At 43.5% G+C, this 27,130-nt stretch overlaps 1 protein-coding gene across 7 annotated transcripts in view; it reads left to right on the top strand.

Moving 5' to 3' along the window:
* LOC123516321 (carboxyl-terminal PDZ ligand of neuronal nitric oxide synthase protein-like) overlaps nt 1–27,130 on the top strand; it is a 227,984-nt gene that overhangs the window by 130,455 nt on the left and 70,399 nt on the right. For 5 of the 7 annotated variants that reach the window (XM_045275598.1, XM_045275600.1, XM_045275599.1 and 2 more), the window contains exon 3: nt 19,097–19,153. The exons of 1 other annotated variant lie outside the window; for it this stretch is intronic. In XM_045275598.1, the coding sequence (XP_045131533.1) occupies nt 19,097–19,153 (57 nt within the window). Of the gene's footprint in view, nt 1–2,620; nt 2,665–19,096; nt 19,154–27,130 lie in introns of all 7 variants that reach the window. One more of the 7 variants, XM_045275604.1, reaches the window with a different exon arrangement.

The following is a 27,130-nucleotide window of genomic DNA, read 5'->3' as shown; positions in this document are numbered from 1 at the left end:
AATTTTCGAGTCATTGACCGATTAAGTCTGCACGAGAGAGAGAGAGAGAGAGAGAGAGAGAGAGAGAGAGAGAGAGAGAGAGAGAGAGAGAGAGAGAGAGAGAGCACATACTTCTCTTTGTTTCTCCTACTTTCTTTTTTCCTTTATTACGTGCCCGTCACACGTATGAGAGAGAGAGAGAGAGAGAGAGAGAGAGAGAGAGAGAGAGAGAGAGAGAGAGAGAGAGAGAGAGAGAGAGAGAGCGCATATACGTCTTTGTTTTACTTTCTTCCCGTATCTCCTGTTCGTCACTCGTCACCCATATGAGAGAGAGAGAGAGAGAGAGAGAGAGAGAGAGAGAGAGAGAGAGAGAGAGAGAGAGAGAGCACATATATCTCTGTCTCTACTCTTCTCTTTCCTTTTCTCAATATTACTTGCCTGTTACCCATTGCCACCCCACCACCACCACCACCACCACCATTACTTGCGGCGGCTCTATGGTGGTGGCGTCGGCCCAGGATCATATATTCAGTCCACCGTCACCGCCATGGTCCACTTTCCTCCACAGGTGCTCGCTATTCTCGCCCTTGTCAGCATTGTCCAGCCCCGCGCAAACAGATTTTCAGGTTTGTTTCTTTATTTCCCGCCGCTCCCGGAACCAGGCGAGGTGACGCTGCATGAATAGAGAAAAAAAAAGTGAAAAAATGAAAGAAAACCTCGGCCAATCTCACACAGTTCAGGACGTGGCTTTTGGGTGGTTAATATTGCTGGTGAGAGAGAGAGAGAGAGAGAGAGAGAGAGAGAGAGAGAGAGAGAGAGAGAGAGAGAGAGAGAAAGGTTAAACATGCTCCAGTCAGAATCCAAACTGAAATATTGTTCGATAAAAGAAAAGAAAAAGAAAAAAAAGCCTCATGTGTACTTAGTTATCTTTTGAGTCATTGAGTGGTGTCCTTTCCACGGAGAATTGACTTGGGGGTACATGATGCGAAAAATAGATAGATGATTTCTTGGAGTGGGAGAAAAATATTATTGTGTAATCGAGTGTGAGAGTTCATTGTATTAAAGAACTAGTGGGTAATACCAGGGATTCTTGTTGGAGCCGCGTGTATGAAAAGGTGTTTATGATTTTGCTGAAACTCATCAGGAGGATAAAAGCGACATTAAAGTTGTCAAGGGGCGAAGGGAGAGGGTAGAGAGAGAGAGAGAGAGAGAGAGAGAGAGAGATACACTCGTACAAGAATGGATGGCTGAGGGGATGGAGGCTTAAGATAGGCTGTGTGGGGGATTGGTGTGTAGTGAGAAGCTCTGTTGCTATCATGGGAGGGTAGGAAGGTTCCCTCACCTTGCCATCCACGTCCTGGTCCACCTCGCGCGTCCCACAAGTCCCTCCAGCTCATCAGTAAGCGTTCCGTGTTGCTCTCTTCTTGCTGAGTGAATGAATTGTACCTACCTTAATTTGTTTACGTACTGCAAAAGGTATGGTATTTTAGCTAGACTGTTTACCTTGATTCCCGGATTACTCTGGGAACACGGGACTCCAACACGGCGTGGAAGTTTTGCATATGCAGGACGCTTAGAAAAAAAATAAAATAAATAAATAAAATAAAATAAAATGTAATGTACTGCTGTGGAGCTCCGGTAGTTTATATAGGCCGCCGTGGCTCAGTCGTGGATGTGAGGACATTATGTTTTTTTCTTCCAACCTTCTGTGTACATTTTGGGACAACCTTGCACTGGATTTTAAGTTTAACCAAGCGTGGATTTAATATTCCGGCAACGGGGCTCCTGATATAGCCATGCAGAGGAGCTAAACGAGTGGCGCTCTCATTAATACCTTGGATAGCTTAGAAAGTCCAGGAACCTTATTCCACGCTGAAGTAAAGGCGAATATTCTTTCACAACGTTAAGATGCCACGGGTGGGATGGAAGAAGGTCCGAAGCTACGTTCCCTTTGGTACTGACTACTGAACTGGTGTGTTGCGTAATGCGTTTATCTCATGACATGCTGGGGAAGGTTACCACTTTTCCAGGTGGCGTTTAAAAGTTCACAATGATGTAACGAGGAAATTAGCAGCCCCGCGCGCTCTCAAGGTGTCCTCGGTATAGGAGCCTTGAATGTTCATGAGGGTAATCCAGGCGGGGAAGGAGCGAGGCAGTTTCAACTCCGCATGTCAAGTAACCCGCGCCGGCAGCACTCAGGCAAGCAGCTGACATCCCTCGCTGGAATGACAATGAATATAACATTACCAGTAAAGTATTCCGGCGTCATCATAGCTTCGAATTTGGATGGTTCTTTGTTTGTTAAGGGCGAGGTGTCTTATCTGGAGGTGAGGAATAACGATGAGGGGAGATGGAGCAGCCAAGTCAATGGTGAGGTGGATAAATAAAGGAGTCACATAATCATGGGTGTGATGGGTGAGAGTAAGTAAGGAGCTGCTGGGGAGTGTAACGTAGGCATCGAAGGAGCTGGTGAAGGGAAAGCGTTACTATAAGATAAACTAAAAAAATGCTCTGTTCTTTTTCCTCACGCCGTCATCTGAATACGTCATTTTTTTTTTTCGAAATAAGCATAAAAAGAAAATATATTGTTTTGAATTGCCTGAGTAGCAACCTTTTAACTGTTCCTAATTTTTCTTTGCAGGTAAGATTCCTGGTCGACAACCCCGGGAGATTTCTACGTCCAGAGTAAGTGTGTTTTTATGCTGCTCGGGTTGAGGAAGCTGCTGCAAACAACTTCCGTATTAAATTTCGTACCTCTGTTCAATATTTATAGCAGTTTTTTCTTCGTATCTGAAGCACATGATGCATTCATGAAGCACCTTTCATTGCCTTGTTTGTAGCTGGTGCCTGTGACTCTCTGCTGACTTTTTTATTATTATTATTTTTTTAGGTCATCAGTACAAATAAAAAAAAAATTCATATGTGTGTGTGTGTGTGTGTGTTTAACTGTTTGATCTGCTGCAGTCTCTGCAGTCTCTGACCGTGTGTGTGTGTGTGTGTGTGTGTGTGTGTGTGTGTGTGTGTGTGTGTGTGCGCGCGCGCGCGTACATGGTCGAATGTGCACACTTCGTTATCTTCTTTTCTCAGCAACACTTGTCTTCGTTGTTGTTGCTTAACGAGTCGAATTTCTGCCGCCGAGCACGTGGAGAAGTGAATAGCAATATTTATCTTAGTTTGTCAGTGGAGGGAGCATTCTGAAAAGATGTTCTAACCCATTTACTGCAGGGAAGGAGTGAAGGCAAGTGGGAGTAGGCGAGGCGAGGCGAGGCGAGGGGAGGTCGTAAGGAAGGAAAGTTGACATGAGTTCCTCTGAGTCAATACATGTTCTCTGGAAAGTTTGCTGTCCTTCCCTCCACTGTATGTACCTTCTTCCCCTGCTGCTTCCATCCTGTCTTCCCTTCACCTCCAGGCCTCAGCTACGTATGATGCTGCCTGGGAGTCAGATGTGATTCATTACGTGTTATTTTGTCCCTTTTGCGTGACAGTACATTCCTGTCAGTGTCCTTATGTAGGGCAGCTTGTTCGTCTGTCTGCCTGAATATTTGTAATTTCGCCTTGGAGGCAATGACTTATCAGTTAACCAGTAATACAAGATGGAAGCCCAGAGGTGCGTTCCGAGGAAGGGGAATGGTTAACCTGGGGAAGAGTGCTGCCTGGGGAGAAAGTAATGGCTGCACACTTACGTAGCATACAATAACAGATATCTGTGCACTTTCTGGCAAGTTGAGTGATGGATTTTTGCCTTTAACATACATATTGTAATTTCTTGTTAGTTCTGCTGTGTTAGTCACGCCTACTAACGCGCTTTTGTAACCACCCTAATGATTTTATTAATTGATTTATCGTGTTGTACCTTGTAAACAGAATAAGCAACACAAACCCTTATTGCAAGTGGCGAAGTTAACAGATATGCTAACACTATCACGTGCACTGTAGTCATACATAGGCAAGTGATGGCCACAGCAAGGGTAGGGGATGAGGTAGTGATGGTAGGGAGAGGAACACATGATGCAGTTTCGTAATGTTGCGTTTATATCGTTCACCTGTGTGTGCTAGTATTATACAGGCTGCAGTTAGGGAACAATACCTCGTCAAATATTAATGAGTGATGCTTGTAGTTATTCAGTGTTGAAATGTGTGATTTTCCTCATTATGGATATAAGGACGTTCATTTAAATCCCACTTTAAAGCTCACTCATTCAGAGCGAGCGATCCAGTATGTACACTCGGAAACTTGGGCAGATCCCGGCACTGCGGTAGGTGGGCCGAATGGTGCCTTGAAAGGTGGTCTGATTGCTTATGAAAAAGTTCAGATTAGACGAGTAGCCATCATGTATAGGTAATAATTAAGTTCAGAGGTAGCCTAGGTAATGCGCTCATGATAGTATTTTGTACGTAAAACAGAGTTTGTATAAAATGTGGCTCAGTATACCAAGAATCACTCAACTTTTTTATAATTGTACCCAAAGCAGTCTCAAGATATTTGTGAACTGGCTCGCCTTGGGGACTGCTTGTGTGCATGTTACGGGCCCTAAGTACCACTAGTCCGGAAGGTATGAGGAAGTTCCTGGGTTGACAAAAGGATGTATAGTATCCAGAGACTTAATGATACACATAAGAAAAACAAAACAATGTGAGTGTAAATAACGTAGAGTGCCCATGTTAGGGAGGAGCGTTTGGCCTCGCATTGTGCAAAACGGATGTATGGAAAGGTACGGTTGAAAAAGTGGCAATCCGAATGTTGTAATTGATGTTACTTGCTGTGGGTAGAATGAACCCCAAAGGATGAGGCCAAGGCTGGAAAGCTTGAATCTTCGAAATGAATTAGATGAAGAAAAATTGTGTTATTTAGTAGATGAAATTGATGCGGGAGAAGAACTGAAAGTTTGTTATGTGCAAGCTACGTGATGGATTTAGTTTAAATTCTAACAATGAAAGAGCTCTCTCTCCACATGTAAAAGATGAACTGTATCACACGTCACGTAAGAGAGGTTAATGGTCGTAAAACTACCTCTGTTAGGGATGTTTCTGTCAGGTCAGGTCGTGCTGAAAGAATCGAGGTGAGGTGAATGCCAAACAATACCTGTGAATATCAGTCCAGTAAGTGAGCGAATGGATGAGTAATTTGGTTGCATTAGTGACAATAGACGGTTTGCTCTGAGGTGACTGCTTTACGAGAAATGTGGGAATGGAATGGCTGAGAGAGAGAGAGAGAGAGAGAGAGAGAGAGAGAGAGAGAGAGAGAGAGAGAGAGAGAGAAAGAGATAACTTGCTGAGATCTTACACGTTCAGCTTCCTCTCCACGGCTAGTTGGTACCCCAGTCATGTACCTACACTTCTTGTTGCTATTCACCGCCTGGGTGGTGAAGTCCTTGCCGCTCTCCTGTAGCCGTGATCAGCGCTGACCGGCGTCTCCTGACCTTCATGTGGAGGTCATTTCACATTTTTGGTGTCTGTCTGTCTGTCTGTCTGTCTGTCTATCTATTTGTTTATGTCTGCTTGTCTGTTTGCGTATGTGTTTCTCTCTCTCTCTCTCTCTCTCTCTCTCTCTCTCTCTCTCTCTCTCTCTCTCTCTCTCTCTCTCTCTCTCTCTCTCTCTCTCTCTCTCTCTCTCTCTCTCTCTCTCTCTCTCTCTCTCAACTAGATTTACATACAGACTGGCTCTAACGAACCGGGACACATTCATTGTATGTATTTATATCCAATTCAGTATTTTTTGTTCTCGTAATGATATTTCCTATTCTGTTTACGGGCGCGGCACACCCACTCAACTCAGTATACCCCTCTCCAACACACACAGTGAGGCTTGGGTCACATTTCTGTTTAGCGGGACCAGGCACTGCATTTGTCGCCGGGAGGGGGACATGCAAATGCTAATCTTACTTGAGACGCTGAGATAAGGACTGAGATCAGAGTGAAATATCTGGAACAAAGATCACAAGACTCGGAGGGAGATTTGTAAGTCTTCCAGACAGTGACAGGCGGGATCCCGGCCCTGCATTAGGCCAGAAAATTTCAGTTTGTGAAGGAAAAATGTTTTTTTATAGGAAACTTGACAGAGCCTTTCCGGAGAGAATTTTACGATAAAAGTTGCAACTGTTGAAGTGAAGTCTCTCTCTCTCTCTCTCTCTCTCTCTCTCTCTCTCTCTCTCTCTCTCTCTCTCTCTCTCTCTCTCTCTCTCTCTCTCTCTCTCTCGTGTGTGTGTGTGTGTGTGTGTGTGTGTGTTGGGAAGTGGCAGGGCAAATCTCGTTATGTACTCCACCTTTAGTGTGTACATTTTCCACGTTTTCATGTCCATACACTCACAATGAACTAATGAGCCAATAGCAGAGAATCGCGGAAGAAAGAAGACAAAGAAGAAACTTTTGTCGCTTTTTCATTATACTCATTACTTTGCTGACTTCTATTTTCTGATTAATAACACTTTAATGAGCAATGCTGCAAATAAAACAGAGAATAAGGACAGTGTGTGTGAGGATTGGGGGAGAGCGGTGCGTTCTTTATAATTTACCTTTACAATCTCTCACCATTTCTTTTCACTCTTCCCTTCTCATCTCTTGTCATCTCCATCTACATCAGCAGCAACCATGACAGAAAGGACAGTCTTAGAATCGCAGTAAAGGCACCACGGTTGTCGCTCGTGGCAAAAATGGATATATTTTAGTTCTTGACTCTTGGTAATGCTGATGTAAGCGTCGCCATGAGATGCTTGTGTGGCATTGCTTGTGTGTGGCCTCGCTTATCACACGGAAGAAGCTGAAAGTCATGAAGCGCTTTTCATTAGGAGACAAAGTAATGAATTATAGAATGATGTCATATTTTCCCTCTTCACTTCTCATGGTTCACTGATTCCCACTGATTACATTGCTTATTTATTTACATTTTATTCTATCTAAGCGGGCGTGTCATGTTCGTGTTTTCCTCGCAGCAACATGTTATTTTGAAAGGCCCGACCGTGGTGGCGCATCGGAATGACTGTAAAGTGCAGGTTTTTCAAGGCCATGCAGCTCCGCCCCTTCTGTCTGGCAGGGAGGGAGGGAAGCTGGTGTTTAGATGTTTGTGCGTGTATGTGTGTGTCGCTATGTCTGTCTCTGCTTCTCTCTCTCTCTCTCTCTCTCTCTCTCTCTCTCTCTCTCTCTCTCTCTCTCTCTCTCTCTCTCTCTCTCTCTCTCTCTCTCTCTCTCTCGAAAATGCGGAACTTCCCTGAATATGGTCACTCTACAGATACCAGACGCATCTGATTAATTAATGGCGGCGCGGAAGAGGAGTTGAAGCGAGACGAGAAGGAAGACCGGAAGGGAAGCTACGTACTTTATATACACAACGGCACCCCGCTGGATCACCTTACCTGCCTGACCTTACCTGCCGCGGTCCTGCTGAGAGAGAGAGAGAGATATGCGGCGCCCCTTTCTTTTACCAGGACTCTTACCTTCCTTCCTCTAGCCCTTTAAGTCCGCTTCCGTGTTCATGGTGGTGGGACTGTCATTACTCTCGTTTGTAATTCCTGTCTCTTCTTCCTCAGCTTAACTTTCTTCCTTCCTCGGTTCGTGTGATGCCGAGTGTGACGTTGGAATCTTCATCTGTGTTGTTGTTTTTTTGTGTCTCGATGCTTATTGGTAGAAGTATCCTGATTTTTTTTCTGATTAGGTGTGTGTGTGTGTGTGTGTGTGTGTGTGTGTGTGTGTGTGTGTGTGTGTGTGTGTGTGTGTGTGTGTGTGTGTGTGGTGAAAGTTGTCTGGCATAATTTAAACTTGCTGATGTGTTGTTCTTTCTTCCTCCTCTTGTTCGAGCAGCGTTAATTAAGGACATTTCGGATATTTTTTTCCTACTTTGCGCATTTCTGCCACCTTAATTCCTCTCCTTGTGTGTGTGTGTGAATTCAAAGTCCCTGAAATAAAGTAAGAATGTGGCTTCGGCTCTTCACAGTTGGACTTTCACAACATATGAACAACAGTCGAAATAAGAGAAAAAAATAAAGAAATGCAGGAGACACATGTAACGCACGTATCTCTAATAATAACCCTGTCTATGCTAGTGATATCCGTGTTGTGATGTCCGCCAACCTTGCTTCTCTCCCTGAGGCTGCGGTCACTACTAGTATGCACCTCCCGTTCGACCCCGAGTGAAGGCGAGGGCATGTCAGCTGATTCTCCTATACACGTACTTGCACTTGTTCTACGATATGATAGTGTTCGCCGGATCAACATTCTCATACGTATTCCTTAATGTGTCAGGGTCTGATCGTCATAAATTATAACAGCCTGTTGTAGAAGTTACGGAAGTTCTCAAGGGTGTTTTTTTTTTTTTTTTTTTTTTGCGATTCCGGTGATACTTTAGCGAAGTTTATGTAACTGCAAAGGTAAAATGTGTGTCCTTAATGATGGAGGTAATGATCTCAGTGAGCCTTGGAAGCAACACTAATGTGTTTAAGAATACATGTCTCCGTCACACACACACACACACACACACACACACACACACACACACACACACACACACACACACACACACACACACACACACACACACACACACACACACACACACACACACACACACACACACACACACACACACACACACACACACACACACTAACCTAACTTGTTGACATATCTGGTGAGCCACGAGGATAAGAAAATAACGGAACACAACCTCCAACTTACATTAATCCTTACTTTAAAGCAAGAACATGAAAACATAAGGGAACTGAACACATAGTAAAGGGAAGCCAAATCTTGTCCTCCTTTCACTGCGAGGATATTGAAGGGTTCAGCCTGGAGGAGTAAGACGAAGGTAGGATGATGCTTGAGTGGAGTGGGCGAGACATATAAGGGGAAAGCGGTAAATTAGGAAAATTATTAGATTGAAAATAAGAGTGTGGAGAGAGAGAGAGAGAGAGAGAGAGAGAGAGAGAGAGAGAGAGAGAGAGAGAGAGAGAGAGCTTTAATACCTCGGGTGGCTGAAGGGTGGACAGAAGTGGATGGCAGCAGCCCAACCCGCTACGTACTCTGACGCTTTTAACTGAGGAAGATGCGTGGCGACCGAAAATCAATACAACATTGAAAATCCCTTTACCCCCCTCCCCACCTCTCTCTCTCTCTCTCTCTCTCTCTCTCTCTCTCTCTCTCTCTCTCTCTCTCTGATTTTACTCAGAGTGGAGGATCAAGAAGGAAATGAAGGAGGCACCACTTTGGACTCACCCGGCGGCTAATTACAACTAAGCTTGTCAGGCGTGGAATATGTCAGGGACGGGTGAAGAGGAGGACGAGGAGAAGAGGGAGAGAGGCAGAAGTAAGTAAACCAGGGATGTGAAGGGATGGGAGGAGCATTATTGAAAAGGATTAAAAGTGAGGAGGAGGAGGAATAGGACGGAAATGATGGAAATGAAGAAGAAAAAAGAGAAACTCAGTACAACCCTATTCAAGGCTGGTGGTATTTATTTGATTTGTTCTGTGTTCTCTATGATCCAGTTCACTCCTTTGTCATTCGTTTATTCATGAAAGGAAAGGGTAGGTAATGTGGCGCGTGATTAAGTAGCGGTGCGTGGGTGGTGGTGGGCTGCTGTGCTGAGTGCAGGGGAAGTGAAGCAGGATTAGCTGGGCACGATGTGATTCCCGGAAAGATTCGTGGATTGTTTTCCATTTATATATTTTGATGAATTCCATAAGGTATTTTCGCTCATTCTTATACTAACTATTTCCGAAAGTCTTGTTAATTATTCATCATGCATCATAAAGGCATAAAAACATAACTTGCAAGACTCCAGAAGGCTTACACGAGGCACCCCATGTAGGAAACCTAGCTATGTATATATATCCATGCACCTGTCGCCCCTGACCATTGATTAATCTAGTTTACTTTTAAAAGGGATTGGGTACTGTAAAGAAGCAGAAAGAAGTAGTAAACTCTGGAACTCTCTCCCTGCATCTGTATTTCCGACTTTCTGCGACTTATCTTCTTTTAAGAAGGAGGTATCGAGGCATTTACTCCCTAATTTTGGCTGACGCTTATCCTTTTTGTAGAGATCCAGCACTCAAATGGGCCTTTTTTAATCTTTTTTTTTGTCCTTGGCTGGCCCTCTTCCCTATATATATAAAAAAAAGAAAAGAAAAGACGAGAAAGTAGAAGTAGTAGGAAAGTAAGATCACTATCACCAATAACAAGAACAAGGCAAAACGTTCCACAGCGGGAGAACAGGAAAATGTTGCTCTGGTGTTGCTAAAAATAAACACACGTGTTACTTGTTAACGTTTCCGGGAAAAATTAAACCCTCCGTATCGGTAAAGGCTTCTCCTCATCGCTTGTGTTCATATCGAGCTGTGTTTGAACAGTGCAGGTGCCGCAGACAAATTGAGGTGAGAATAAAACCGCTAGCAAATTATCAAAAAATAAGCCTGATGGAGATGCAAACTTACACCCTCGCGAATGGGATATGTAATGGATTGGAAAATTGGGGAAAAAAATAAAGAGTGGCTCTGAGAGAGAGAGAGAGAGAGAGAGAGAGAGAGAGAGAGAGAGAGAGAGAGAGAGAGAGAGAGAGAGAGAGAGAGAGAGAATAGAATGAAATCTTTTCTTACCGAACATGAAAGAGAAAGCGAGAATTCTGAATGTGAATCTTTTGCTTAGTGTACGAGAGAGAGAGAGAGAGAGAGAGAGAGAGAGAGAGAGAGAGAGAGAGAGAGAGAGAGAGAGATAGTCTAGAATAATATTTACCAAAAGAATTGCAACGGAGGGGGAGCGTGAAAAACAGTTTGCATGGTAAACGCACTCTAAGCACGGTGAATTTAAAGTAATGGCTGTAAAGGAGAATGAATGTACAGTTTGCAGTGAGTGGCTGGGCTCACCGTGGCCTCACCTGCACTCTCAGCCAGGGAGCCACGCCTAAGTCTTCGTCTACAGGCCATTCCTTTCATGAGCCTTCGCCTTTACAGTTCTACATCTTTTCTTTTAAATTAGATTGTCTGGCTTATCGCGTGTTGCTTCGTAAGGGCCAATGCATCTGCTGTTTTATTTCCTTCTCTTGTGTTGCTTTGTTTCCCGTGTTTATCAGTGCCGAAAGAGAGAAGAGAGAGAGAGAGAGAGAGAGAGAGAGAGAGAGAGAGAGAGAGAGAGAGAGAGAGAGAGAGAGAGAGATTTTCAACGTAGGATAATATAATGGTTGTTTGTGTAGATACCTGTGCATTTATGGTTGTTTGTGTACATATTTGTGCATTTCCATTTGTTTTACGTATGTGCATATATGTATTATTTTTCCCAGCAGTCAATTTATAGTTTTTTTTTTTTTCATATTCAAAATAATAAGTATATCTAAAATTCCGTACACGATTCTATCTCCTTCCTATGAAATGTTAAAACTGAGAGGAATATATTGAAATGAGTAAGGGAAGATACCAAGGCTCAATATCCTGGCCAGTGGTGAAAAGGAGGCAGGAACGGGCGTCCGTGTGAGTAGCATGCATCATGTTGGTGGGCGAAATATTGTAATGTCCTGTCAACCCGATTTTCCTGCACGATATAGTAAAAATATGGCCGTTGATTTACAGTGATTGTTGGGAAAATTCATTCCATTTCAGTTCGTTGTGTCCCGCAGAACGTAAAACAACATGCTTTTAAATATCTCATTCCATTTTCATTCATGTGGACGTGGAATTAGATTAAATACCTAATACCACACATGCAGAACCAGCTTGAGTAAATTCTCACTTTACATTCGGGAAATTAAGAGGTTTGAGGCGGTGGAGGGAAACTGCTCCCAGGTAGAAAACTGACGACCCTTTTTTCATACTTTTTTTTCCGAAGACAAAGTTAGAAAACTGCTGTGCTAGAAAAAGAAAAGAGCGGCGGGGAGGCACGATTGGTAAATACCGTAACAGTGAAATATTCCATAATATTTCAAATGAAACTAGCGCTTACGTGTATTGTTTTCAGCATCTGTTGTAAAAAAAAAAAAAAAAAAAATAGATAAAAAATCGATATATGAAAGCATAAAATTGCAATTAATGGTAAAAGCACGAATAAGTGAAATTGTTTTGGTTATGAAATTCAGAGCAGAAAGAAAAGCAAACCAACACAACAGCTATCTACTGCATCACCACTTATGGCGAGTTTATAGCTATGGATTATGGTAATGATCATAAAACGTGTTTAAATCCATTCTCTTTTATCCAACTCCCAAGGTGATATAGTATTCATTTTAAGATTAATGTGGAATGTCTCCCCAACACACACACACACACACACACACACACACACACACACACACACACACACACACACACACACACACACACACACACACAAACGATTGAGGAAAAACGATAAGTAACCGTTAATGTTCCTACCAGTTTACTTTTTATATTTTCCTCATTATTCCTCATGATGTGTGTAATGGTGGTGGTGGTGGTGGTGGTGGTGGTGGTGAAAGTAAGCTAACCTTTTAATTGCTAATGACTCTTATTATTCTATTTGAGCAAGAGAATTTGATTTACTAAGCTGAAATTCAACTGCATACATTTAAAGGCTTCATAAGACATTCGATCACCTCCGTTTCTTTGAGTGCTACGATTCAATATTCATTTAATTCAGATTAGATGAAGCCGGAGTAGGCAAAGAATTAAAGATATGCAAGGGAGTGTAAGAGAGGCCAAGGTTATCAGTGCCGGTGACTGTGACGCGTCTCGGCGGCGTGTCTTTGGGAAGGAAAGAAGAACGAGGCGATGGAAAGAAAATATACCAGGGGGAAGGAAATTGCCTACCATTATTTTTCTGTCTAAAGACCTGGCTTGAAAATTGGTTTTCTGGAGGAACAAGGAGTGGAAGAGCCTGCAGGGGGTTTTAAATAACGTAATTGTGCATTTTTCACTGATTCCTCAACGTAAATTTTGTTCTCGTAGGTCTTGGTGACGACGTGACGTTTCTGTTTGAAATATTTTTATCTCTACTCATCTTTCATTTCTTTTGTACCTTATCTGTCTGTCTGTCTGTATGTATGCTTGCTTGTCTGTTCGTTTGTCTGTTCATTTGTCTGTACCTGCCGGTCTTCCAGTCTGTATATTTTTCTGTCTGTGTCTGTCTGTCTGTCTGTCTGTCTGTCTGTCTGTCTGTCTTTCTGTCTGTCTGTCTGTCTGTCTGTCTGTCTGTCTGTCTGTCTGTCTTTCATTCTTCAATTTTTCTTTCTTTTTCTTTTCTTTTTACACACACACACACACACACACACACACACACACACACACACACACACACACACACACACACACACACACACACACACACACACACACACACACACACACACACACCTCAGTCATTTCTTTTGTTGCAAGAGGTACAAATATTTTTTGGTATATTTTTTTTATTAGACCTCACTAGATTACGTTTGGTAAAGAAGAATGAACCTTGTAGCATGTTCAAAGGGGTCTTTTGATCTGTTAAGGGAACGTCTTCATATGGAAATTGACTATGACGTGAAGTATGGAAATTCAACTTCAAAAGAATCTAGGGTTACCTTTGTCTTTTATTCAATACCTTAAAAGAGAGAGAGAGAGAGAGAGAGAGAGAGAGAGAGAGAGAGAGAGAGAGAGAGAGAGAGAGAGAGAGAGAGAGAGAGAGAGAGAAGTTAATACTGTCCTTCAAAACAGATTTAACTTTTTTCCTCAGTATTTTTAACATAAAGCCGCCTATTATCACCCCAACCTCGCCCCCCTAACCTAAAAAACAAGAAAAAAAGTCAGTAATGGGAATGCCACTCTCATCCCCGACCTCCCCCCCCAAAACCCCCTAAGAAAAAAACAACAACGTAAAGGAAATGCCAGCTTGCAGTTCGTTAAATGAATGTCATGCAGCTTATTTTGATGTTCTTCTATTAAAAGAATTGTTGAAAAGAAAAAGAGAAAACTGAAAAAGATACATATAATTAGTTTAACCAAAGTACAACACAACAGTATTTCACCATCTTAGGACAGCTAGATATGGTCCCTCGCGTCTGTTCCCTTGGTGGGTCAGGCCGGTGAAGGAATGCCAAGGTTTTCATTCCTCGTGTCATCATGTTTTCGCTCCTTCACTGGTCGACTTTTCAGTTATATTTTGTTTTCTTTATCAAATCCATATCCTCGTATTTCTAGTTAAGTTTTTTTTTTTTCAGAATTATTGGGTATATAAGTATCGCGAGCTGTTATACATTTCCTCAGTTTATTCATCCATTTATTGCTCTTATTTGTTCATACTTACACCAATGGTTAATGCTCCCTGCTAATTGATTATGCACTCTTTATAAATGTATTTATTTGAGCATAGTGAATTATGCGTTTATGGTAAATTTTAAATATATTTCCATCACTTGACCTTTCCTCATCTGAGCAAAGCCTATGAATTCTAAAATCAACCCTGCATTAGAAATGGCGGGTTGCTGGGGAAGCGAATCTGTGTTCATTCACGGGGGTAGGTCGCGCAGGACGAGGATGTGAAAGTCACTTGAGCCAACAGGTCATGAGGCGCTTCCCCTTGTTGAGGCGCGAGGAGGGTTGCCGGAGTGAGGCGTTGCGCTGAGAGGCGGCACAGGTGAGCTGGCTGGTGTCGTGTTTACATCAATACTTGGTCTCGTCAATGGGAGGCAAGGTGAGGCAGGGAATTGGAGATCTATGGAGAGTGATGGAGAGTTATTGCGTTTTAGGTGAGGCGAAGGGTTCAGACGATCATGGCAGGCGTGGATGGGAGTGGGTGAATTGTTTGGCAGTTGTGATGAAGGGGAGACTCGGGATTGTGAGTAAACTTGGCTGAGGTTCCCAATTTAAAAGGTTTGTTTTGGTGGTCGGAATGAGGACAAGATAGCAAAATCACGTGTAATAATCTTAAAAATCCTTAGCCCGAATTTTATTGATATTTCGTGTATGGAGAGCTAATTGGTTGAAGACAAATATCCTTACCATCATTACTCTTTTTGTTGTCACTGCAATATTTACTTGTTCTCTTGCCTCCTATTTTGTTAATCGGCCAAATTACATGGAAAGTGACAGGAACACATGTCACGTGTTGCCTTCCTTTTCATGACTTGATTTGATGTTTCTCCAGCACGCAATCCTTCATCCTGCGGGCAAACACACACTTACACGCTCTCTCTCTCTCTCTCTCTCTCTCTCTCTCTCTCTCTCTCTCTCTCTCTCTCTCTCTCTCTCTCTCTCTCTCTCTCTCTCTCTCTCTCTCTCTCTCTCTCTCTCTCTCTCTCTCTCTCTCTCTCTCTCTCTCTCTCTCTCTCTCTCTCTCTCTCTCTCTCTCTCTCTCTCTCTCTCTCTCTCTCTCTCTCTCTCTCTGTGTGTGTGTGTGTGTGTGTGTGTGTGTGTGTGTGTGTGTGTTTGTGTGTATGTGTACGTATCCTTTGTTAATTAAACTCATTACCGGTGCCTTGTCTTCCACGCCGACCTCACTTCTACCCTCCCCTGTCCTCTGTCTTTCCTTATAAGATGACTAGATCACAGGAACGTCTTAGGCCCGGAGAGACGTGGCTTTTTCCGCTACTTGCACACTAAAGACAGCTTATTCTTACCCTTCCCGATCGAAAGCATTCCTCGATACTGTTTTCCAATTCGAAGACCCACGTCAGTATAATTTCCTGGGAAGATGACGAAGCCTGAGGATGGCTTCCTGGGGACGTGGCTCGTTCCGGTGGCCGTTAGGATCGTGTTTCCTTCAGGGCTTCTCGCGTTTCTCCCTTTCGTGTGTGTCTTTATTGCGTGCTCCTCTCGTAATTTCACTCGTTTTGCCTTGGTTACTGTTTGTTTGAATGCAGTTGTTGCCTTCATTGTTCTTTCATTTTACGATTTTTTTTCTCTCCCCTGCCCCTTCGCCACTTTTTCTCAATGTTTGAATGCACTTCCTTTTTTTTTTCAAGTCCTTTTTTCTTTTCTATTGGTGCATTTTTCCCCTTCTGTCACAACCCTTTCTCTCTCCCTCCCTCCTCTGCCACTTTCCTCAGTTATTCAAAGTTACGGCAGACTCTCACATGCTGGAATGGGAAGGTCGCATCCACCATGGGTCTGCTGTCAATTCCCCTGTCTGTTCCCTCTCGCTCTCCCTCTCTCGGGCCCTGGAGTGGTGGGAAATCAGAGAGGGAAGTGCCAGTCATGTCTGAAGTTGGCCTGGTGATGCAACAAATTCTTCTTTTATTTTGTCGTATCCTCTTCATGGGCCTTCATTCTTTCACTTGTTTGTGTTTTCTTACGTGCATCGCTCCTTCGTTTATGCTACTTGTCTCAGTCACTCCTTGCACATTACCACGCCATTATTTGTAATTTGTTTCTGTGTCACGTCTTTTACTGCCTGTGCTAACTCCGAATGCTCTCCCTCCATACGCGGCTGTCTCTCTCCTCCTCCTCCTCCTCCTCCTCTCTGTCTTCTCCTGTCGTGACTCGCAGACTATTTGGCAACATGCGGGCTGAAGGAGCACTTGGGAGCACCTGCCGGTAGAAACTGACAAGAGTAACAAAATAAATGATTCGGAATTTTACTCTTTAAACCTTGAGGGGAAGGCCGAGGGAGTGATACATAACATGGGGAATTGTCTACTGGTGCTAGAGATTCCACAAAACACAGTCAGGAACACCACCCCCTCCCGCCCCTTCGCCGTAGGTTAGGTTTTGTGAGTGTCCTGCCATGTGGAAGTGTTGGAAGTCGCCTTGAGTGATTGAAAAGTTTGCTGAAGTACACAAGGATTAATTATGAAGGAGATTGAGCGTCTGCTTGTTAGCTGGTGTACTCAAGTGTCCTAGTTGTGAAATGGGCGATTTTACTGCAATATTTACATGTTGTTGTTGTTGTTGGTGGTGGTGGTGGTGGTGGTGGTGGTGGTGGTGGTGGTGGTGGTGATGGTGGAGGTGGTGGTGGTATAGTAGATATTTGTAGAAGTAGACATTTGTAGGTGCTGTGGTGGTGGCTGGATAAATTGTATTGAAACCATATTATTATTATTATTGCTATTATTATTGTTATTATTATTATTATTTTTTCAATTATTATTATTATTATTATTATTATTATTATTATTATTATTATTATTATTATTATTATTACTGTTAATCCGAGTTTCGTGTGTTGGCATCCCGCCGCGGCATGGACGATTGGAAGTTGGCATCGGCGGTGGATTGTAGGAGTCTGAGGAGAGGAGGGTGGGGAAGGCCACAGGGATGCTTAAAGGTGACATATGCACCAGTTTGTGTTGCGACTTGAGTCTTGTTTTCATTTCATTATTCTGACTTTTGGCTGAATTTCTTACCTTGTTTTATGTTTCAAGGATAGTGGCATGTACGTCATTTTCTAACATTATCTGACGTGTTTTTAAGTTCCTTTTGTTTTGTTTGTATAAAGAAAAGTTTGGTTACTTTTGTGTTAACTTATTTTCGTATTTTTTGAATTTTATTATATTTAGTTTTTTTTCTGCCAGGAGTGTTTTTTTTTTTTTTTTTTTTTTTTGACATAGAGAAAAGTTTATGTTGGGTGTACGTTAGTTAGCTCGTCTTCATGCAACAGTTACTCTCTATGGAAGATCAGGTTACATACATGGACACACTGTACCATTTATACTTGCATTCATACTCAGCGCAACTCACTACACAGCGAGATATCACTATTCACATGTTCAACGCTGTCATCACATCTGCCACACCTGGCCGTCTTAACACCTGCTCGCGTGTATATCCCTCAGCTCTCACCACCTGTACGAGGCGTGGGACTCAGACTCTTACCTGACACGCGTTTGGCAGGTGTAGGTGTGACCACGTTTGTGGGTGTGTGCGTGTGTGTGTGTGTGTGTGTGTGTGTGTGTGTGTGTGTGTGTGTGTGTGTGAGGACTTACATTTGCTATTCACAATGCATAACGCCTCTCCGGATTGACTACAGAATCGCTTTACCTTCTTACCTTTGCCGTGTTTGTTGACATCTGTTCTTCAGACTTTTTTTTTTATCAGGCTTGCCTTTACGTGACATGTCATTTAAACAATCCTCAGAATCCCGTTACAAGGTGCAACACACACACACACACACACACACACACACACACACACACACACACACACACACACACACACACACACACACACACACACACACACACACACACACACACACACACACACACACACACACACACACACACACACACCTCAGCATGTCAATAGAGAGCTTCCTCACCTTCTACTTGAAAGGAGCAGGTTCAAATCCTGTCTAAGTCCCTAAGGGTTTTTCAGAGACAGCGAATGGTTGGTCTCCCTTTGAGCTGGGCTTGTGTGTTAGTTCCTGCGAGTTCTAACTGATTTCCGGAAGCGTAACATCTGGCGTCACAAGTTATTAACACACACACACACACACACACACACACACACACACACACACACACACACACACACACACACACACACACACACACACACACACACACACACACACACACACACACACACACACACACACACACACACACACACACACACACTTAGAGGAGGTCTATTGTTGTTACTTGATCTATGGGCACATATGAGGGCTGGAGGCAAAGACTTGAGGTGGAGTCTTGTCGCGTATCACCTATTTATACACGTCTGTGCAAGCTATTCTTCCGCCGCTTTGTCCACTGATGCATCGCTCCGCATTGACAGCGATGTTGCTTTGTTGCTCAGTTTTCTGATCTGTGATAAGTTCAGATTGACAGGTCCTGCGTCCTGGGAAAGGGTAGGGATGTGGTGATTACGTGACGTGGAGGAAGTTGGTGCAAGGGTCATCCCCTGCTGGTGTTTTGTTTGCCTAATTAGGGCAGCACTCGGCGTGGCAGTGCTAATGTTCAGGGATGATTTTGAAGCTGTAATTTTGTCACATTCACATTAATTTGTTGTGCAATAAAAAGACTAATTGTATTTATGCTGTAATATTTCTAGTAAAAATCATGCTTGGATTCTTATTCACAAACATAATTATAAATTTGTGTTAATGTTGTGTAGTAAATTAAATGACTATCTCGCTTGAAGAGATTACACCTGAAATTCAGTAAAGACTTGTTCACATCAACACTGCAATAATATTCCCCGCTAACCTGAAGTACTGTGGCTCTCGCTGACTGTTTTTTTTCTTCCACAGGTAAGAGAGAGTGGTAGAGCACCAACAAGACTCAGGACATCCTGGAGGAACGCAAAGGTGGGAGCATGTGGTATGGTTCCTCCAATAAAGTGACAGGATTCCGCTAGTGTTTCACTGCTTCATGTGATGCAGTGTATCATTCTACACGTGGTTGTGTCTCAGTGTGGCACATGAAATTCTTTTTCTTTTTTAAAAGTAAGGATTGAAAGTAACAGTTATTCCAGTGGATGGTTCACAAAGCGTGCTTTCCAAGTTAATCTCTCACTTACTGAGTTGTTATTCATCTCGGCCACTCACTCATGTATCTTCATGATGCTTATCTTCCTCTCATCCTCTGGGCCCTGCACACCCTCATACTCCCACACTAGCACACCTCCACACCTGCACTCCCTGGCCCTGTGTTGTTGATAGTGCCATTACTTAGCATATTGCCTCATGAGCGCCATAGTGCGCCGTCCTCAGTAATAAAGTGCGTCCGCTTTACACAGAATTTTGCCAGGACACAAAATTTGTCTTTCTAACCTTTTCTGTTTCATTTTTAAGTTCAGGAGGCATTCTTTTCTCTTGGTTGATTTTCTTTACATATCATGCTCTTAAATCTTTTTCATTATCTATTCAGTGTATGTTTTCTTCAAATGCTTTGCTGCTTGAAATAACTTGGAATTCCGATTTCCCTCCTGGTATTTTATTACTCACTTTTTGTGTAAGATCGCTAGTGGGTTTTTGCAGAAATGCCAAGTTCAACATTAATTAACCAGATAACGACGTCATCTTGGCTCAGGTAATTACGTTTCATAAAATTGGATTCTGGAGGATAATTACAACTCAGATAATTAATCAGATAATTATCTTGAGGCAAGAAGGCGTGAGGAAGGGCGTGGGGGGTGGGGAGATACTGGCGTGGGCGGCGAGGCTTCCTGTGTACTGAGGAAAGATCTACGGTTTGTTTTGTGCCACCACGAAGATTCGAAGGTTTGCTTTAGAAATGGAGATATAATTTATTTCTATAAGTATTTCTCAAGCTCCGTCTATTATTATCAGAGAATATGACCATTTTGGTGAAACACTGAGCAATAAAGTTATTTGGTACTGTACCACTGCTAAATTGCAATATCCAACCTCCCCTTTTCAGTGGGATCTAAGCTAAGTGATCCTCTATCTCGGGGACCACTGTATCTTTCCTCTCTGTTCTATTTCTGGAACTGTAGCTACTCCGTTCTCTTGCTCTTTGCTGTCTCTTTTATTGTAATTTTTCGCTCCTTATCTTGTTTGCACGCACTCTACCCTTTCCTCTCAGCCTTAATGGTGCCCTCGTGCTTCCCTATTTTTAACCTCCTTAACGAGTCCGTCTTCGCTCTCCTTATTACAATTTGTCCTTCACTCTCACAAGGTCACTGCATGCATGCCTTTTGTCCTTCACAACGTCAAAACGGAGTGGTGGGCCCGCACTGAATAACGATGTTGTGTTGTATACCTGCAGTACGAAGTAAGATATGCATATTTTATCTTGCAAATTTTTACGTTATTTACTACAGAAGGCTTTTAATTTTTCCTTAATTGGTCACAAATTGTTCTTTACATTGTTTTTCATATGTCTGACGTTGTGTATTTGTTTTGATTTAGCGATGTCCTGTTACTTGTTATTTCATACATTGCTACACGCTGCCCTTGAATATTGAGCCACCGTTCCATTTTAGGCCATCAAGGATAAATAGATCCATTAAAGTTCCACCAAGAATCGTGATTAGAATTCTGTTTTTAATGTGTCTCCTTTACAATACTGATTGGGCCTTAAAGGAAAAAAACACGAAGGAGGAACTGAGGTGAATGCGATCTCCCTGAGGAGCAGTGACAAGAGGCAAGTAGTAGGTATAGCAGAGTGGTAACTTTGTAACTGATGTTTTTACCTGCCCACATGGTAATGATTTCACTGAGTAGTTACCAGTTACCGCTCGCCTTGAGGTAGAGGATGGAGTGTGTGAGAGGTACCTTATTCACTGATCGAACTACACGTAGACTCGTATGACCTTTAAACTCCCTGAAGTTGTGGGGAATGATCACGAGTGCAACACGTGATAAAACACACACACACACACACACACACACACACACACACACACACACACACACACACACACACACACACACACACACACACACACACACACACACACACACACACACACAGAGACACACACACACACACACAGTCAGAGACACACACACACACACACACACACACACACACACACACACACACACACACACACACACACACACACACACACACACACACACACACACACACACACACACACACACAGTAAAAACAGGTTTCTATCATCAGCCGCTACCACCTGTTGTACCTCATGTTACACCTGAACCAGAGCGGCCGTGCACTTCATCACTCGCTTGCATCATGTAGCGCCCGGCCCACGCCTCACCTTCACGTCAGCACCCTTACCTACTGACCCATCTGCGTACCTACATACCTGAAGAGGAAGTTAAGGGAGGGTCTTAGTTGCGCTTGTTTTATCGACCACTAATGAAAGGTCGGTAAAGGGAAAGAGAAGCTGCTAAGTATCATATTTTTAAACACTTCTGCGCTGCACCAATATTTTTCAGTTAAAGTGATTTTTTAACTGTTTGTATAGTTTTAATGGCAGATTAACAATATTTCTACATTTATTAATTCGAGAAACACTCCTCAGAACCCGGCTAATCATCTCCGTGGCGTTTGAAAATAGTCGTAGTGAGAGAACAGAAGGTTTCTAAATACCGGCCTTAAGTAGGGTGCGGCACAGTGCAGCACAGACTAACTGGAACTCTTGAACGGTAGCCAAGTTTCCGTCAAGTTCCAGGAAGGTCAAGGAAAGTAGTTGGGTTATCTCGAGACTCTCCATGCGGGAGGGACAAGTGAAAGTTTCTGTATTGATGGTGTTCAGATTTTCACGACTCATAAATTCGAATCGATTTGGGTTTAGTAACATTCAGATAAATTTTGTGGCATATTTCCATCGTCGGATAGAAATGAAGGATAAAATTCTCTCTCTCTCTCTCTCTCTCTCTCTCTCTCTCTCTCTCTCTCTCTCTCTCTCTCTCTCTCTCTCTCTCTCTCTCTCTCTCTCTCTCTCTCTCTCTCTCTCTCTCTCTCTCTCTCTCTCTCTCTCTCTCTCTCTCTCTCTCTCTCTCACTACTCTCTTCTCTCGTGCTCGCATGGCTAACCTTTCATTTCCAGCCTCCATCTCCCTTTATTTGCCTGCCGCCCGCATCCTTTTTACCCTTCTGGCTGGCTACCATCTCGCATTACACAGCGCCGGACGAGTGGTTGCCGATCCCGCTAGGTGCACCCGAAGTCCCAATAACGCTGACGGTGACATATGAGCACTATATGACGACCTTTGCATCCATCAACACCACCTGCCGTCATACATCCTCGCCGCTCTAATAGGGTGTATTCTGTGGAGCCGCTTTCTATGTTTTTCCGTGTACCTTTTTGCGTGTATGTGCGCCCCAACTCCCGTTCCGCCGTGTCGCACCGCCACTGCATCGACTCTCGCCCAATTACTGCGTGTATTTTTGGTTTTTATCTATGCATGGTTTGTTGAAAAAAGTAACGGTAAAGAATTTTTGCGTGTAGGCACTTTGGTTGTGTGTGTGTGTGTGTGTGTGTGTGTGTGTGTGTGTGTGTGTGTGTGTGTGCACAATCATGGTTTTTGTTTACTTAATAGGTATATACTTTTTCTCTTCCTGTCTGCTTGCTTTTCTTTTGTTCGTCTGTCTGTTTATTCCTGACTCTGTCCCTTTCTTTCTTTCTTTCTTTCTTTCTTTCTGTCTGTCTGTCTGTCTGTCTGTCTGTCTGTCTGTCTGTCTGTCTGTCTGTCTGTCTGTCTCACTCACTCACTCACTCACTCACTCACTCACTCACTCACTCACTCACTCACTCACTCACTCACTCACTCACTCACTCACTCACTCACTCTCTCTCTCTCTCTCTCTCTCTCTCTCTCTCTCTCTCTCTCTCTCTCTCTCTCTCTCTCTCTCTCTCTCTCTCTCTCTCTCTCTCTCTCTCTCTCTCTCTCTCTCTCTTTTCAGGACTTATTTGTGTGGTGATCTATCCTGCTCACCATGGATTCCACGTATGCTTATAATGACGTAAGGCAAGTGATCGGCACCACAGCCAGGCACGTGTGTTGCTCCATGTTTGAGAGACGTGTGGTTGTGAATGACTGAGAGGACACAAGTGCGCCAAAAAGTGAAAGGGCAGAGGAAGAAGGGAATCTGCTACGATAACCGAAAATAACTGGAATCTTCAAGGCCAAATGTAAGAAAAGTATTGAATGTATGTGAGAGAGAGAGAGAGAGAGAGAGAGAGAGAGAGAGAGAGAGAGAGAGAGAGAGCAGATAAGCAGGGAAAGCAAGAAAATGAGAGATAACAAGTAATGCACTTTTCTCTACAAAACAGGACTTTTTTCTGGGAAATTTGGTGAAACTTTTATTGCTCTGACAGACATTTACTGCACGGCGCGTATGCACTGTTTTGTTGCGTACCACCTCGCCGCATCGTCGTAGCCTCATGTCCCAGATGCGTGAAGTTGATCTGCCGCGGGGTGTCCCAGGCCCCGTTGCCGACTCCCGGTAAACAAAGCAGTGTCCTATATTCCCCACCTTGGTTAGTGTCTGGGGCTGCGTACCGCTCGGGAGGGATGATCCTGCTTGGGAGGAGGATTAGGTAGCCTAGGTTGGGCCATAAGGGAAGCTTGACTTAGAAGAGCTGGTGACGGGACAGAGTAAGGGTAAGGATCACAAGGGAATCATCACACCCTGGATAATGTAATGGCCACAGTAAGGAGGCGGTGTCTGAGCCACGTTCCTTCCTCCCTGGGGGTATGCGGGGCAAGGCTGGAGAGAGTTTGTAAGAAAGACAGTGAAGCGTTCCAATTAATTATAAATTCATATCTCAAACTTATATGAGGAAACTTTCCTCATCAGACACTTTGTAATGATACATGGAGTGTCCGTGACGATTCAGAATTTCCAGGAAACTTTAAACACGCTGCTAAACTTGGTGATGGATAACGGAGACTCCTCCTTACTCGACCTGAAAAATGCAGGAGGTGGTTTAGCAGTAAGGCGAAAAAATTAAATATTCTTAAGTATTAGACTTGCGAAAAGAAAAACAATAAGAAATAGATTAAGATAAAAGGAAAGAAATGGTATTATACTGTAGCAGTGTTTTCCAGCATAGAGAGAAGACCGACACTTCATTAATTCACTGACTCATTGTTGGGAGTGATCGGGAAACTGCTTCCTGCCTCCCACACCTGCCTCCTGCTCACCACTCAGTCACCCACTCCTGCCTCCCACTCACTGCTCAGTCACCCACTCCTGCCTCCCACTCACTGCTCAGTCACCCACTCCTGCCTCCCACTCACCGCTCAGTCACCCGCTCAGTCACCCACACCTGCCTCCCACTCACCGCTCAGTCACCCACACCTGCCTCCCACATACCGCTTAGTCACCCACACCTGCCTCCCACTCACCGCTCAGTCACCCACGCAGTACACTCACCCACACCTGTCATTCTCTCGTTGCGGGTGGTTATCTTCCCTCGTGGATGTTTACATGTATGTTTTTTTTTTCTGTGTGTCTTCCCAACCTTCACTCCTCTTCATGACAGGACGTTACTTTGTCCTTACCGGTGGATGGAAAGTTTTCAAAGATTCAGAATTGACTCGAGACGTCGATTACCACTGCCATGTAAATCCTGAATCTGTTGAGCAAAGGTGTATGTATGGATGTTTGTATGTATGTATGCATGTATGCGAGAAATTTACATAGCCTGCTATATACATGCACACGGAAATATCGCTCTCTGCTAGCACACACAGTCACACACACACACACACACACACACACACACACACACACACACACACACACACACACACACACACACACACACACACACACACACACACACACACACATACACACACACACACACAGATATATGTATATATATATATATATATATATATATATATATATATATATATATATATATATATATATATATATATATATATATATATATATATATATATATATATATATATATTGGCAGCGAGCGGCGGGAGTGACGAGGCACTGTTACGTAAAGAGGAAAAAAAGCCAACAAAAACAAGTGAGTGGAAGTAATTGTGTGAAGGTGTGTGGAAAATTACCGGCTAGCGGGCCTCGACGCAAAGCCATCAGTCCCTCGCCTGGAGCGCCTGCTCGGCGGCCCCTGTCCTGCCACATGCTCTCTAAAATGTTTACGGTCACTCCAAAGGCAGAGTTGAAGGCTGTTTATCTCACACCTGCCTCCTGCTACCATATTGATAATGCTTTCATTAATTTTTTTTCTCTCTCGCCCACTTTCTAACCCAAATATCACAGTTGAAGCTTCGATTTATTTAATTCTGTGTATTTTCTAACGTGATGGAAAAAAAAAGGAAATAAAATCTTACACTTGCTCCCGAGGTGATAATGGTTGGATGCACCGTAACCTATGATACACCTCTGCCTCCGGTGTAGACACTTTATGTACCTTGGCGCACCGCTGCCCCTTATCGTGAATAAGTTGCTAGAAACTTCAGCAATTCGAAACTTACTCCAAAAATTTCTGTAAATATTTTTGTAGTTTCATGTTGGTCTTTGCGTTGTTTCCAAGGCAACGGTAGTCGAGTTTTCAGTGTAAAGAATATGTGAATGTGTGCAAAGGGAATGAACAGCAAAAATAAAGAATAATCACTTGTGCAAACTACAAAGAATAATGAAGCAGTGAATAAGGTACATATGATAACATTGCGGACTTTCTCAGCGAATGGAAGACAGGAACCTTGTAATAAGTGTCATTTTGCAAGTCTAAAGATGGAAAACACGTACAGCTGAGAGAAAGAGAGTGGCAGGTTGTATGGAGAATCCTGTGCAGAGAAGAAGTCTCGCTTGACCTTCCACTCACGGAACTTTGTTAATCTTCGGATCGAAAAGTCCTGAATGGTCGCCTCTCCTTCAGGTTGGTGTCTAGAGATGTGATGGATGGCTGTGGGACGAGGAGTAACAGACGGAAGGCCACTGATGGGCGATTACATGACGCTGCTGGACGCTGGAAGGTAGAGAGATAGAATGTGGTAATTGGCAGACGTTCAGATATGAGTTGCAGCTTTGAGATGATGTAAGAAAATGAGAAAGAAACACCGCAAAAAGATGAAATTACACACTGGGAAAGAACAACAACAAAAAGGACGACAATACATCTTAGAAAACAAAAATGCAACATACTAACATACTTTGGAAAAGAGAAATGCAACACAACAACATTTTCATAGAAAGGAGTTCCCATTGGTCATGCATATCTTTAGTACCTGGAAGAGTTGAGGAGAGGTAAGGCAAGAGACACTGAGAGAGTCTGAGGGATGGAAGGGAGGATGGGATGGGCACTAAAAAGAATGAGGGGAGGGGGCGAAGGAGGGAATAGGCACTGCAGGGAATAAGGGAGGAGATGAAGGAGGAGGGGATGGGCACTGAAGGGAGTGAGGAGAGGGGTGAGGGACGGGGGGATAGGCACTGAAGGGAGTGGGGGATGGAAGGGGTAAGGGAGGTTTGCGTCATCACCTAGAGTATAGGCTGTCTCACCTCACCTTCCTCTTGGTCACCACCTCCTTGTCCCTAGTGGAAGGAAAGTACGGTGGCCTGGTTGTCTGCAGCAGCTACAGCAATGAGGCAACATCTTTTTTGTAAAGGTGTTTGCTCATTTTTACTGTGAATTGCTTGTTCCCTCGCGGCAATCTTTCTCCACACCTCCACCAGGCTCTCTCCTTCCATGGCCACCTCCCTCCCTCCTTCGCCTGCCCCGTTGCCAGGCATCTCCTTCACCATTTAAAAAAAAAATCACTCGCGTAGGATAAAGATTCTACAGAGAAATAAACAAAAATTTTTCTACTACAAAAACTATTAAAAGGAAGCTCTGTACCTGTCCACCGCTTGAGG

The sequence above is a fragment of the Portunus trituberculatus genome, chromosome 40 (genome assembly GCF_017591435.1).
Source record: "Portunus trituberculatus isolate SZX2019 chromosome 40, ASM1759143v1, whole genome shotgun sequence".
In the NCBI taxonomy this organism is placed as follows: domain Eukaryota; kingdom Metazoa; phylum Arthropoda; class Malacostraca; order Decapoda; family Portunidae; genus Portunus; species Portunus trituberculatus.
Note: the sequence above shows the minus strand (reverse complement) of the source record. Positions and strands in the feature narration are given on the sequence as shown.